This window comes from Acinonyx jubatus, chromosome D2 (assembly GCF_027475565.1).
Source record: "Acinonyx jubatus isolate Ajub_Pintada_27869175 chromosome D2, VMU_Ajub_asm_v1.0, whole genome shotgun sequence".
NCBI lineage: Eukaryota > Metazoa > Chordata > Mammalia > Carnivora > Felidae > Acinonyx > Acinonyx jubatus.
This window is the reverse complement of record NC_069393.1, coordinates 59,478,610-59,493,980: the sequence shown is the minus strand read 5'-3', so window position 1 is coordinate 59,493,980 and position 15,371 is coordinate 59,478,610. Positions and strand designations below refer to the sequence as shown.

Below are 15,371 nucleotides of genomic sequence, written 5' to 3'. Positions count from 1 at the left end.
CCGTGACATTAATACTGACTCCAAAACCTGAATGAAGTAAGCATGTAAAAACACATTTCTTTTTTCCTTATCATAACAGACTATTTTCAATATTACCAGTATCATATCTGGCAGAGTACATAATAATTAATAAATAACATAGCTGTTAAATGTAACTTTGTTGGAATTATGACCTCAAAGCTTAATAAAGCTTGGTGTTTTGCCTGTTTCAGGGTTTTAACATCAAAAGTGTACAATCACAAGGTTTTAAACTGAATGTATGGGACATTGGTGGACAGCGAAAAATCAGACCATACTGGAGGAATTATTTTGAAAATACTGATATTCTTGTAAGTACTCCTTCTGAGGCATTAATTCATAGTCTTTTCTGCAGTGTGTTAGGAATATTAACATTGCTAATATTAACATAATATTAATGTTCTTTCTTGTTAGTACTTCCATTGCCATAACATTAGTCACTATGAATTTAGGACTAGCAGGAGGCTGCAAATTGTGAGAGAGAAACATCTTTTTTGTTGCTGTTGTTTTAATGTTTATTTATTTTTGAGAGAGAGAGAGACAGAGCACAAATAGGGGAGGGGCAGAGAGAGAGGGAGACACAGAATCCAAAGCAGGCTCCAGGCTCTGAGCCGTCAGCACATAGCCTGACATGGGGTTCAAACTCACCATCTGCAAGATCATGACCTGAGCTGAAGTCAGACGTTCAACTGACTGAGTCACCCAGGCATCCCAAAAGAAACATCTTTGTATAACTTGTATAAGAGTTTTGTTTTTGCTCAGTGACAACGTTGTACCCACATTCACCTTGGCAAAATATTTATTAATTACCATAGTGATTTGAAAAGCGAAGGGAAATCAGAAGATCGTGCCACTGACTCCATCATCCCAAAGAAATCAACAAGTAAGAGTATCCCAAAGAGGCAACCAAGATGGTGGAAGTCCTGGAAATAATGATGCATAAGGAATGGTTGAAAGACAGATGTTCTTTCTAGAAAAGAAACTTGGAACTGTTTTTTCAGTTGCTTTAAGAGCTATCAAGTCAGAGAGATTAGCTTCATCATGAATAGTTCTAGAGGACTGGGTAAGGAGCAGTTTGGGAAGTATTAGGTGGTAGAGTTTAACTCAGAATAAGGAAAAAGTCTATCATTTTAACCATCCGGAAGTAGAAGCAGTTGACTCATGCATTGGAGATTCCTGGCTCAGGCAGCATTCAGGAAGGGGCTGAGATTTTAGCTCCCAGCTCACTGTCACGTTCCACAGGACTACCATTTCAGAATCCTGGAGATTTCACTATCCACATACTTGATTTCTCCAACACCTCAGCTTCTCCGTTCCTTCACCTCCCCTTCAGGGATTTTCTCACCCACCCGACCTCAGCTACTCGCTGTCACGATCATAACCTAAAACAATGGGGTCTCATGAACTTGCATAGGAAAATAAATTGCACATTCTTTTCATTAAACTCTAGTGAAAAGTTTGAATTTACTACAATTCTGCCTATAGACAAGGAACAGCCATGCTGGTGTGTTCATTCATTACCAATAGACGTCATCCCACATCTCAAATAACTTTACTCTCTGCTTCTGCTTCCTAAGTGCCTTTCTACTGGATCATTCTTTCGGCATGCACACAGCCTGTGGTTTCTCTTGTTTAGAAACAAAAAACTCTTGTCCTGACCGTGTATCCCATCTAGTCCTAGTCCTAGTCCTAGTCCTCAGCCTCTATTTTTATTTACTTTTTCAAGTAGGCTTCACACCCAGGGTGGAGCCCAGTGTGAGGCTTGAACTCATGAGCCTGAGATCAAGACCTGAGTTGGGGCACCTGGGTGGCTCAGTCACTTAAGCGTCCAACTATGGCTCAGGACATGATCTCTTGGCTCATGAGCTCGAGCCCCACATCAGGCTCCATGCTGACAGTGCAGAGCCAGCTTGGAATTCTCTCTCTCCCTCTCTCTTCCCCTCCCCCACTTGCACACACACACTCTCCAAATAAACAAACAAAAATAAATACATAAAATACATTAAAAAAAAAAAAAAAAGACCTGAACTGAGATCAAGAGTTGGACACTTAACTGGCTGAGTCACCCAGGTGTGCCCCTCAGCCTCTTTTTAAAACAAAACTCTGTTAAAGAGTTTTTTGAGTTCTCTGTCCTCACTTCCTCCTCCCATTCTCTCTTGAACCCTCCATTCAAGCTCACCAAGAATCCACGTTGCTAAGGTTTTCCATCCTCCTCTTACTTGATGTATCTGCACAGTTAATGAAGTCGGTCATGCTGTCCTTGAAACTTTATCTTCCCCTGTTTTCCAGAAAACCATTCTATCTTGGATTTTCCTCCTGTCTCACTGGCTACTCTTCCTCAGTCTCCACTGCTGTTTTTCCCCTTGTTTCCCAACCTGCAAATGTTGGAGGGCTCTAGAATTCAGCCTTTGCTTTTCTTCTCTAAGTTGTGGCTTAAGTGATCTCATCCAATTTAAGGTATTAGTTACCACCTACAAGCTGGTGAATCCCAATGTATTATCTCCAGCTGGAAACTCTCGCTTGAACCTCAGTTTCATATGTAGCCAGCTGCCTGTTTGGTATCTCCACTTCAGTGGCCAGTAAGCCTCTTCAACCTGAATAGGTCCGAAACCAAATTCCAATCTCCATCCACCCCTCCCCAAACCTGCTTCTTCTACAGTCTTCTCAGTAAATGACAATTCCGTTCATCCAAAATCATTGGAGTCATCCTTGGCTCCTTTTCTTCTCACCCCCCACCTCTGACCTATCAGCCAGTCCTGTCAGTTCTACTTCAGAATATTTCTAGAATTCAACCACTCCTTTCCATCCCCCTGCTACCATGCATTGATTACTGCAGTGTCATCCTCACTAGTCTCCTTGCTTCTGCCTTTCCTCCCTCAAGTCGGTTCTCAATGCTGTATCTATAGTGATCCCATTCAAACATAAGCTTCCCAATGTCACAATAAAGCCAGTGGCCTTACAATGGCCTACAAGGTCCCCTACCTTCTGGTTTGTCTTACCTGTCTCATCTTTCCCCTCTCTAGCTTGGTGCCAGCCACACGGTCCTGCTTGCTGTTCCTGGAACACTGGCATACTCCCACCTCAGGGCCTTGATCATTGCTATTTGCAGTGCTAGGATTCTTTCCCCTTAGATATCCTCATGGCTTCTTCCCTTACCTCCTTCAAGTCTCTGCTCACATGTCACTTTTACCACTGAGACTTTCTCTGATTACTATATTTAAAATTATGACTCCTATCCCTACCCTTCTGGCACTATAATTTTTCTCTTTTTTTTTTTCTCTTCGATTAGACCTATCAGTATCAGACATGTTTTTATTTATTACCCTTCTCCCTCCTGGAACGTAATGTCCACAAAGACAGGGACCTTGCTTTTCCTCCCAAACTGTTGTATCCCAAGTGCTTAGAAAAGTGCCAAATGAAATGGACAACTGTTACAGATGGATTCTGACATTAGGTATAATATAGAATTATATGACTTCTAAATTCACTTCCAACTCTGAGGTTCTCTGATTCTGCATCATTGTGGTTAAGTCCAAGGGCTTGTTAATTCCTTCTATAAAATAGGTAGAACATTTACTTCAGGAGGGGTTTATGAGAAGTAGTGAATTCATTTACTCCCCACGATTCTTAAATGGAGAATAATACCAAAATGTAAAACTGTGCTATCATCAAATCAATAAACACATGAGGTACTGACATAGGCATCCCACAGCCTTCTCTTATTTCTTGCCCTCAGTGAAGGTAAGTTCAAGTATATACCTAGTGCCAGGTTAGAGGTTTAAATGGATGAGGAGAGGGGTGCGTGGGTGGCTCAGTCGGTTAAGTGTCTCTCGATTTCAGCTCAGATCACGATCTCACGGGTCATGAGATTGAGCTTCTTATCGGGCTCTGTACTGACAGTTTGAAGCCTGCTTGGGATTCTATCTCTCCCTCTCTCTCTGCCCCTCTCGCGCCCATGCATTCTCTCTCAAAATAAATAAACATTTAAAAATTAAATAAATAAGGGGTGCCTGAGTGGCTTAGTCAGTTGACTGTCTGACTCTTAATTTCGGCTCAGGTTGTTGTGATCCGAGGGTCATGGGATCCAACCTGCATCGGCTCTGCACTGAGCATAGAGCTTGCTTAAGATTCTTTCTGTTTCCCTTTGCCCCTCTCCCCCTCTCTCACTCACTCTCTCTAAAATTAAAAAAAAAAAAAAATGGGGGGGTTGCCTGGGTGGCTCTGTCAGTTAAGCACCCGACTCTTGATTTCAGCTCAGGTCATGATCTCATAGTTTTGTGAGTTCAAGCCCCACATCAGGCTCTGCACTGACAACAGGGAGCCTGCTTGGGATTCTCTCTCTTTCTCTCCCTGCCCCTCCCCCCACTCATGTTGTCTCTGTCTCTCTCAAAATATATAAAGTTAAAATTTTTTAATAGGGGCGCTTTGGTGGCTCAGTTGGTTAAGCGTCCAACTTCAGCTCAGGTCATGATCTCACGGTTTGTGCTGTGCTGACAGCTCAGAGCCTGGAGTCTGCTCCAGATTCTGTGTCTCCTGCTCTCTCTTCCCCTCCCCCACTTGTGCTGTGTCTCTCAGTGTCTCTCAAAAATAAATATTTTAAAAATTTTTAAATATTTTTAATAAATAAAAAATAATTTTTAATTAAAAAAACAACTGTTCATTCCTTTAAAAAATAAAATAATAATAAATGGATGAGAAGAAAAAGATGAGATATATGCATCTATCTGTTTATCCATCTATCCAGTTATTCCTCCAAAATATGTTATATACCTTCTAGGAGAATAGAAGAGAATTGTGAGAAAAGGAAAAATTTCCATTTATTATAGAAAGAAACCTGTAATCTCAAATAATGTGCCCATTCTTTTTTTTTTTTTTAAGTTTATTTATTTGTTTTGAGAGAGAGAAAGAGAACACGCAGGGGAGGGGCAGAGAGAATCCCAAGCAAGCTCCGCACTATCAGCTCAGAGCCCAACTCGGGGCTCAGTCCCCTGAACTGTGAGATCCTGTCCTGAAGTGAGCTGAAATTAAGAGTCAGAAGTTTGGGTCACTTGGGTGGCTCAGTCATTTAAGCATCCAGCTTTGGCTCAGGTCATGATCTCACGAGTTCTAGCCCCACATAGGGCTTGCTGCTGTCAGCACAGGGCCTGCTTCAGATCCTCTGTTCCCCTCTCTTTCTGTGCCCACCTCCCACCCCCCACTCTTGCATGCTCTCTTTCTCAAAAATGAACATTTAGGAAGAAAAAAAGAGTCAGACGCCTAACTGACTGAGCCACCCAGGTGCCCCTGTGTCCATTCTTAACATATAATTTTTTAATTTTAGAAATTTCCAAATTTATGCAAATGTCAAGAAAATAGTATAACAAACCATCGTATGCCTACCCATTACCTAGCTTCCTTACTTTCATTTTTGGCAATCTTGTTTCATCTCCCCCTCCACCAATTCCCCCTACTTTTTTAAGTGTTTTAAAACAAATCCAAGCCATCATATATTACTCACAAATACTTGAAATAGAAATTTAAAAGATCAGTCTCTAAATTGTGATATGCAGCTACATGTTAGAAAAACTGATCATTGAAAGTATTTCAAATCCCAAAATCAACAAGGAAACTCCTGAAATAAGTTGCATTTTGCAGGATATAAGGTTAATACACAAAAGTCCATTGCTTTCCTTTATACCAGCATTGAACAATTGGCATTTGAAATGAAAAGAAAAATGCCATTTATATTAGCACCCCCAAAAAAGAAATGCTTAGGCTTATATATAACAAAATATGTACAGAATCTGTATGAAGAAGACTACAAAACTAACAAATCAAAGAAGATCTAGGGGCACCTGGGTGGCTCAGTCAGTTAAGTGTCCGACTCTTGATTTTGGCTCAGGTCAAGATCCCAGGGTTCGGGGGTGCCGAGGTGGCTCAGTTGGTTAAGCATCCAACTTCGGCTCAGGTCATGATCTCACGGTTTGGGGGTTCAAGGCCCACATCAGGCTCCGTGCTGACAGCTTATAGCCTGGAGTCTGCTTTGGATTATGTGTTTTTCTCTCTCTCTGCCCCTCCCCCACTCGTGCTCTGTCCCTCTGTCTCTCAAAAATAAATAAATGTTAAAAAAAAAAAAAATTAAAGGAGTGCCTGGGTGGCTCAGTGGGTTGGGCGTCCAGCTTCGGCTTAGGTCATGATCTCTCAGTTAGTGAGTTTGAGTCCCACATTGGACTCTGTGCTGACAGCTTAGAACCTGGAGCCTGCTTCCAATTCTGTGTCTCCCTCTCTCTGCCCCTCCTGTCATGCTCGCTGACTCTCTCTAAAATAAATAAACATTAAAGTTTTTTTTTTTTAATCTTAGGGTTCATGAGATTGAGTCCTGCAGCAGGCTCTGCACTGATAGATAGTGTGAAAGTGTGAAGTCTACTTGGGATTTTCTCTCTCTGTCTCTCTCTCCCTCCGTCTCTCTCTCTCTCCCCTGGTTGCACTCATGTGTGCACACACATGCCAGTCTCTTTCTCTCTCTCAAAGTAAATATTTAAAAAAAAAAAAAAGGAAGATCTAAACAAATAAGGAGATATTTCATGCTCACGGACTGGAAGACTCAATATTGCTAAAATGTCAAATCCACCCAATTTGTTATATAGATTAGATAGATCAGCTATAGATTCAGCACAATCTCAGGCAAAATCCACGTGAGCTATTTTGTGGATTTGGCAAATTGATTACGTGTATATGCAAAGGCAAAAGAATACAATACTAAAGAAGAACAAAGTTGGAGGACTGACTACCTGGCTTCAAGACTTACTATAAAGCTACAGTAGGGGCGTCTGGGTGGCTCAGTTGGTTAAGCGGCCGACTTCGGCTCAGGTCATGATCTCGCGGTCCATGAGTTCGAGCCCCGCGTCGGGCTCTGTGCTGACAGCTCAGAGCCTGGAGCCTGTTTCGGATTCTGTGTCTCCCTCTCTCTGACCCTTCCCTGTTCATGCTCTGTCTCTCTCTGTCTCAAAAATAAATAAACGCTAAAAAAAATTTTTAAAAAATTAAAAATAAAAAAAAATAAAGCTACAGTAATCAAGACAGCATGTATTAGAGAAAGAATAAATTGATCAACAGAACAGGATAGAGAGCTCAGAAATAAACCCACGGGAATACTGTCAACTGATCTTTGGCAAAGGAGCAAGACAATTCAAGGAAGGACAGTCTTTTTAGCAAATGATACTAGAACAGTGGGACATCCATTAACTCAAGGGGCGCTTGGGTGGCTCTATCATTTAGGCATCTAATTTTGGCTCAGGTCATGATCTCACAGTTCACGGGTTCAAGGATTTTTAGAATGACAAACTATCTCTGCTGTCAACATGGAGCCCAATTCAGATCCTTGGTCTCCTTCTCTCTCTGTCCCTCCCTCACTTGCGTGTGTGTGTGTGTGTGTGTGCACTCTCTCTCAAAAAATAAACTTAAAAAAAATTGGGGCGCCTGGGTGGCTCAGTCGGTTAAACGTCTGGCTTTGGCTCAGGGCATGATCTCATGGTTCGTGAGTTCGAGCCCCATGTCGGGCTCTGTGCTGACAGCTCAGAGCCTGGAGCCTGCTTCAGATTATGTGTCCCTCTTTCTCTGCCCCTCCCCTGCTCACACTGTCTCTCTCTGTCTCTCAAAAATAAATAAACGTTAAAAAAAATTTTTTTAAATTAACTCAAAATGGATCTTAGACTTAAATATAAAACCTAAATCTAAAATATTTCTAGAAGATAATACAGGAGAAAAATCTAGATAGCCTGGGTTTGGTAATAAGGTTTTAGGTATAGTACCAAAAGCACAATCCATGAAGCAAAAATTTGTAAAATATACTTTATTAGAATTTAAAACTTCTGCTCTGAGAAAGACACTGTGGGTGCCTGGGTGGTTCTTTCATTAAGTATCTGACTTCAGCTCAGGTCATGATCTCACAGTTCATGAGTTTGAGTCCCACGTGGGATGAGCTCGAGCCCTGCTTCGGGTGAATATGAGCCCCACTTTGGGTGAGCCCCACTTCTTTCTCTCTCACCCCCTCCTGAGATTCTCTCTCTACCCCTTGCTCACTTGTGCCCTCTTTCTCTCTCTAAGAAAAGAAAAGAAAGAGAAGAAAAGAAAAGAAAAAGACACTGTTAAGAAAATGAAGAGAAAAGCCACAGGCTAAGGGAAAATATTTGTAAAGCACATATCTGATAAAGTACTTATATCTAAAATACAAAAAGAACTCTTAAAACTCAACAATAAGAAAACAAACAACCAAATTAAAAATGGGCAAAAGATTTGAACAGACACCTCACCATGGAAGATACACAGATAAGCATATGAAAAGATGTTCAACATCTTAGGGACCTGAAAATTAAAACACTGAAATGCCACTACATATCTACTAGAATGGCTAAAATCCAAAAAACTGACAATACCAAATGCTAACAAGGATGAAGGAAGTCCTATTCATTGCTGGTAGGAATGTAAAATGGTATAACCACTTTGGAAGACAGTTTGCAGTTTCTTACAAAGCTAAATATAGTCTTACCAAACTCTGTGATCCAGCAGTCACTCTTCAAGGAATCTAACTAATTAGATGAAAACTTATATCCACACAAAATCTGGCACATGAATACTTATTTATTACTTTATTCATAATTACCAAAAATTGGAAGCAACTGAGATGTCCAGCGGTAGGTGAATGAATAAACAAACTGTGGTACATCTATATAATAGGATGCTATTTCTTGATAAAAAGAAATGAAAAAAATATTTATTTAAAAAAAAAATTTTGATAACCTATCAAGCCACAAAAAGACATGGAGGAAACTTAAATGCATACTGCTAAGTGAAAGTCAATCTGAAAAAGATACATACTGTTTTCAACGATATGACATTTTTTAAAAGGCAAACTATAGAAATTAGTAAAAATCTCTACAAGTAAAAGATTAGTGGTTGCCAACTCCCTGGGTGGAGGAAGGGGGGAGTGGAGGGATGGATGAGTAGGCAACATACAGAGGGTTTTTAGAATAACTATTCTCTATGAAAATGTAAGGTGTTTACATGTTATTATGGGTCAGTTGAAACCCATAGAACTTTAAAACAGAGAATGAACCTGATATATCAATATTGGTTCATGAACTGTGACAAATGTGCCGCCACACTAATGCAAGATGTTACTAGGGGAGGCTGGGGGAGGGAGTTGAGGTGAGGTGAGGTACATGGAACTGTATGTGCCATCTATCCAATACTATAAATAAAAACTGCTTAAAAATTAAAGTGAATCAGTGAAACTGTAGATTCAAGTTGAATCATTTTTTTTATGTGTGTTTATTTTTGAGAGAGACAGAGCATGAGCAGGGGAGGGGCAGAGAGGGAGGGAGACACAGAATCCGAAACAGGCTCCAGGCTGTGAGCTATCAGCACAGAGCCAGATGTGGGGCTTGAATCCATGGACTGTGATATCATGACCTGAGCTGAAGTTGGACGCTTAACCAACTGAGCCACCCAGGCGCCCCTCAAGTCAAATCACTATGCTGTACACCTTCAACTTGTACAGTGCTCTATGCCAGTTATACCTCAATAAAATTGGTGGTGGGGGGAGCTATTAGGAAAAAGCAGATGGTTGAGAAAAATAGCAGTTCAATTTGTTCATCTGCTAGATTAGGTACTTTGAAAGAAATACCCAAATAAGAGCAATATATAAGGACATTAATGACCGTGAGGCTCCATAAGGAGGCCCCTAAAGCTTTCTGCTCCACAGATCAGGGTAATTTTAAATCACAAGCTCTAACACCTTGAGGGTAGACTGCAAGGTATTTGTAACATGACCCAGGATTCCACACTTCTTATTAGCCGAGAGTGCCCAGGAATTATCGTACAATCCAGTAAAAGTCAGTTCAGAGCTGCCCCAGAGGAGCTTTCTCCAGCCACCTTAGACTGCCAATTCCAGACAGTGTTTTGGATTCCGAGTTAACCTTTCATTATTTTCCAGTGCTGTTTGAGATTAAACAAGTCTGGGGGAGCAGCTGAGTCCCCAGGGTTAGAGTCTAAGGCCGGTGACTCAGCCCTGTCTGCCAGTTTCATAAGCAGTTTGGAGTGGCAGTGGTTGATGGGTTATATTAGTTTGTCTGTATTTAATAGTTATTCATTGTTAGTTGAAAAGACCTATTACCCTAGCCTCCATACTGCCTAGAAGAGCAGGGTTGAAGCTTGACACATTTAGTTGCCTGGTTAATTCTTTTATCTCTAGAGTGCAATAAGAAATTCTTACTTTGGAGCAGGTGTCTGACAAACTGATCCAGACTACCTCCTATTGTTATGTAGCCTGTGAGCAAAGAATGGTTTTTACATTTTTATTTTTTATTTTTATTTTATTTTTTATTTTTTTTCTAACGTTTATTCATTTTTTGAGAGACAGAGAGAGACAGAGCATGAGCGGGGAAGGGGCAGAGAGAGAGGGAGACACAGAATCTGAAGCAGGCTCCAGGCTTCTGAGCCATCAGCACAGAGCCCGACGCAGGGCTCAAACTCACAAACCATGAGACCATGACCTGAGCCGAAGTCGGATGCTCAACCGACTGAGCCACCCAGGCGCCCCGGTTTTTACATTTTTAAATGGTTGGGGGAAAAAATTGAAAAAAGATTTCACAACATGTGAAAATAATATGAAATTTCAAGTTCAGTGTCCATAAATAAAGTACTATTGGGACACAACCACGTCCACTTGTTTAGATTTTTTTATGGTTGCTTCTACACTACAATAACAAAGTTCAGTACTTATGAAAGAGATTGTATAGGCCACAAAGCCTAAAATATTTACCACCTGACTCCTTGTAGGAAAAGATTGACAAACCCCACTTTTAAACATTCATTGGTTCTCTAGAGGTTTGAAAGAGTCAGGGAAACTCCTAAAAATGCCGGTTATTCTCAGGGAAAATGATATTGACAACAGCTGACTTCAGCTTTAATAATTTAGGGAGAGTGACTAGGAAACAAAACTTGAGGGATCATAAAAGGGAGGGGATAGAAAGTCTTCCATTTCTCTTGGGCCAGAAAATAACAGCTTTTTGACAGATTAGAAAATATACAAATTTTTTCAGATATGGTACTATTACTACTAAACTCCATTTACTTTATTACCGGTTTTTTGTTCAAATGTAATAATATAAACAAAGCAAGTGTCATCATTTCCATGTCCAGAGTAGAGGCATCAAGTGAGATGGATCTCAAACGGTCTCTTGCATTATTTCCATGATATCACTCACACCTGAGCATCAATCATACTACTAGAGCACAAATAATCAAAAACCACATTACCCAAAAACCTTACTTGTCAATTTCAGCTTCCTCTTAGACTTTTGCTGGAGCTAACATAAAAATCCCACTCGTTAATGTCATCTCTCTTCATCTCTGCTTACCCCTCTTGAGAAATACTTAGGACCAGTAAAATGGCCAAGAGGTGGCAGCAGGAGGGAGGAGGACCAGAAGCAAGAGGAGAAACAAAGAGCTTCTCCCTTCCCATGCTAGATAACTAACTAGACTGTGGATAGAGTTGGTTGACCTTCCATCAAGAAAAAATCTTTTTCTCTAGCTCTTCCTCCCACAACCAAATAAAAAATTCAAAACAATTGCCAAAGAAGATATGAATTGGCCTTGCTTTACCTAAAGCATCATTCTGAGTACCATGATACCAGTAAGTTGATTTTATTTTATTTATTTTATTTTTTTTTCAACGTTTATTTTATTTTTGGGACAGAGAGAGACAGAGGATGAACGGGGAAGGGGCAGAGAGAGAGGGAGACACAGAATCGGAAACAGGCTCCAGGCTCCAAGCCATCAGCCCAGAGCCTGGCGCGGGGCTCGAACTCCCGGACCGCGAGATCGTGACCTGGCTGAAGTCGGACGCTTAACCGACTGCGCCACCCAGGCGCCCCACCAGTAACTTGATTTTAGAATAGCTTTATGAAACTTGACTTTTGAAGGTTTTAAGATCAGTCAGGAGCACTATAAACATTTAACTTTCCCTGATACTTTCAAGAGTATTTTTTTTTTTAGTAGTAGTTTGTTTTGGGATTAAAAACTTTCTTTTTTTTAAGGTTTATTTATTTATTAATGTTTATTTTTGAGAGAGAGAGAGAGAGAGAGAGCGTGAGTTGGGGAGGGACAGAGAAAGAGGGAGACAGAATCCAAAGCAGGCTCCAGGCTGTGAGCTGTCAGCACAGAGCCGGACACCGGGCTCCAATCCACAAACTATGAGATCATGACCGGAGCTAAAGTTTGACGCTTAACCAACTGAGCCACCCAGGCGCCCCTATTTATTTATTTTGAGAGAGAGAGAGAGAGAGAGAGAGCAGGGGAGGAGCAGAGAGAGAGAGAAAGAGTCCCAGACTCTGAGCTGTCAGCACAGAGCCCCATGCGGGGCTCAATCTCCCAAACCCTGAGATCATGACCTGAAGTGAAACCAAGAGTCATACACTTAACCGACTGAGCCACCCAGGCACCCTTTGGATTAAAAAGTTTCTAAAAACTTTTTTTTTTACATGACTAGATTAACAGCTACTTAAAAAAAAAAAAGATAGAAGGCTACCCTTATCCTTAGCTATTGACCAGAAGAAAACAAAGATACTCACATGAAGACACTGGACAGCACTGGGGAAGGGAGGTGACAGCGAGAGCTGCAGAAAAACAGATTTGTGGGATCACCAAAAACTGGCTTGTGCTAATGACTTTTTACTTGGCCCTTTTAATGAATTCGGCAGTTATTTTATAGACTCCAGGAATTACTGTGTAGCAATTTTCAAATTTTATACGTTATGTGGGCAACATACTAAATGATAGAATTTATGTGTAGTTGAGTAAAATTTTCCTTTTGAATTTTTCTTAAGTAATCTCTACCCCTAACGTAGGCCTCAAACTCATGACCCAGAGAGAGATCAGGAGTCACAGACTCCACCAACTGAGCCCACCAGGTGCCTCCTCCTTTTGTATCTTTTAATGAAAATGTTTCCTGTGAAATTTCATGTCAAAGCAATAAATAGCAAGTAATTTAGCAATTTTAAGTTAAAAATGCCTTCTCATTCACCTTCAGACTCTGGTATTTGGTAATCTTTCTTGTGTGTGATTTAAACCACCTTTCCCGTCCTCACTTCTCTCCAACTGCCTGTTTTTCATCATGTCAGACATCAATTTCCTAACTGTGTCTTTGTCTTCTCAGCCTTGTCTCAGCCTCCTCTTTCCACTCTTACCTTCTTACACCCTTTGCTCCCAAGCAGAGTTTTTCCTACTTTATAATTTCTTTCTTGCCCAATGACCTGCTTCCTGCCTTTGGGCAGCCCTCTGAGCCCAAAACCCCCTCCCAGCGATCACCTGACCCCTCTTCCCTCCCTGGCACTGTTGCCTGAGTGAAGACCATCCTAGTCGCCTGTAGTAGACCCCCAACTAACTCCAATCAACTCTATATTGAGGTTTACTCTCCCACTGCATTCCTTCTTTCCGCATCTATGTTTATACAATGCCTCCTTTTCAAAAACATTTTTTAAATGTTTATTTTTGAGAGAGGGAGAGACAGAGTGTGACTTGGGGGGTGGGGGGGGAAGGGGCAGAGAGATGGGGAGACACAGAATCCAAAGCAGGCTCGAACTCAATGAGCCATAAGATCATGACCTGAGCCAAAGTAGGACGCTTAACTGACTGAGCCACCCAGGCGCCCCTTCAACGCCTGCTACTTTAAAAATGCCCACCCCTCCAGGAGAAAAACAAAGCTACCACCATGTTCTACATGCTTACTTATCAGTCAGTATCAAATCTGGGGTATCTGTGGTGTGCGGAACCCATTAATGCATGTATTGACATTGAGTCAGAGTAATATTAACAACAACAATAAGGCTGCAAAAAAAAAAAAAAAAAAAAAAAAACCAAGGCCAAACACATCCATCTTTCATTCTCCTGTGATTCTCCATGAAAGACACATAGGTAGACACATAGGGTATTCTTCAGAGGAAAGGCTGAAACTTGGTTCCCACTATAATATTTGGCACTAGTTACTCTAAATGAGAGAGCATTAAGCAAAGGAATTTTAATTTTTCTTTCAAAAGAGTGAATTTTCAGAATAGCACAGAATTGGACATGCATACAGAAACGCCTGTGTGCATCACGGTGTACCAGTTTATGTAACTGAAGGGAGGTAAAGGTGAGACTTGCAGATTGGTTTTTTTATTGTTGCTTTTTGGTGAATATTCTCTTTTAAAAGAGTGTTTCCATTAATACCATTAGTTTAATAACAATTCTGTTTTAATGTTTTTAAATGTCTATTTTTTTTTTTTTTTTTTTGAGAGAGAGAGAGAGGGGGAGAGAGAGAGCAAGCCAGGGAGCGGCAGAGAGAGAAGAAGAGAGAGAACCCCAAGCAGACTCCATGCTGTCAGCACAGAGCCAGACACGGGGCTCAAACTCACAAACCATGAGATCATGACCTGAGCTGAAACCAAGAGTTGGGCGTTTAACTGACTGAGACACCCAGGCGCTCCCAATAACAATTCTTTTGCAGGGGCACCTGGGTGGCCTAGTCAGTTAAGCACCTGACTCTTGATTCTGGCTCAGGTCATAATCTCCCGGTTCATGAGTTCAAGCCCCACATCAGACTCTGTGCTGACAGTGTGGAGCCTGCTTGGGGTTCTCTCTCTGCCCCTCCCTGTCTCCCTCCCTCAAAAATAAATAAACATCTTTTTAAATAAAAAGATTTGCAAATTTGATAATTTTTAAGATTAGCAACTGGGAAAACATTTGTCATTTAATGAAAAAAAGGCCTACAAAATTATATCTCTAATTTTCTTTTTTAATTATAAAGAAGAATTAGAAGGGAACTTTCATAAGAAATTAAAATAATTAACGTGTTTGGGTTCTAAAACTATAGATGATTTTTCTTTTTTGGTCTTCATTTCCCTTGTGATTATAGGATGTTATTTATGCAATTAATAAAATTCAGTGATGGGAGAAAAAGCTTGGGATTTATCATTTTAACAGAGAGTCTTGAGACTTCTCTTACTTCTGGCAAAGCCCTTGCTATTTCCAGTACTTGATCTTAACCTCCCGGCAAGCCTAAGAAGGTGGGGATGGAATGGAGATCAGAGGGTCTCCTACCTCAGCACCTGAAGTCAGTGTATAGTTCATACTACAGGATGTCCTTTCAGAGCCATGATGTTCCAGGACTATAGCACTTGTAAATGCCTCAAAACACCATCCCTTTCTGACATTTTGGGAAGCAGAACAGCAGAGTGCTTAAGAGCACCTGTGGACTTTACTGTCGGGTAGGTCCGGGTTTGAATCCCACTCTTGTTGAGTACCAGATAGAACTTGAACAACGAACTTAACTTCTT

The 15,371-nt window shown here is 41.0% G+C and overlaps 2 protein-coding genes across 4 annotated transcripts in view; one reads left to right on the top strand and one right to left on the bottom strand.

The window, feature by feature from the left end:
• ARL3 (ADP ribosylation factor like GTPase 3) overlaps window positions 1–15,371 on the top strand; it is a 37,687-nt gene that overhangs the window by 11,018 nt on the left and 11,298 nt on the right. For both annotated transcript variants that reach the window (XM_015063071.3, XM_015063070.2), the window contains exon 3: window positions 213–329. In XM_015063071.3, the coding sequence (XP_014918557.1) occupies window positions 213–329 (117 nt within the window). The remainder of the gene's footprint in view (window positions 1–212; window positions 330–15,371) is intronic.
• Window positions 1–15,371, bottom strand: part of SFXN2 (sideroflexin 2) — a 58,322-nt gene that overhangs the window by 33,996 nt on the left and 8,955 nt on the right. The gene's annotated exons all lie outside the window — the stretch shown is intronic.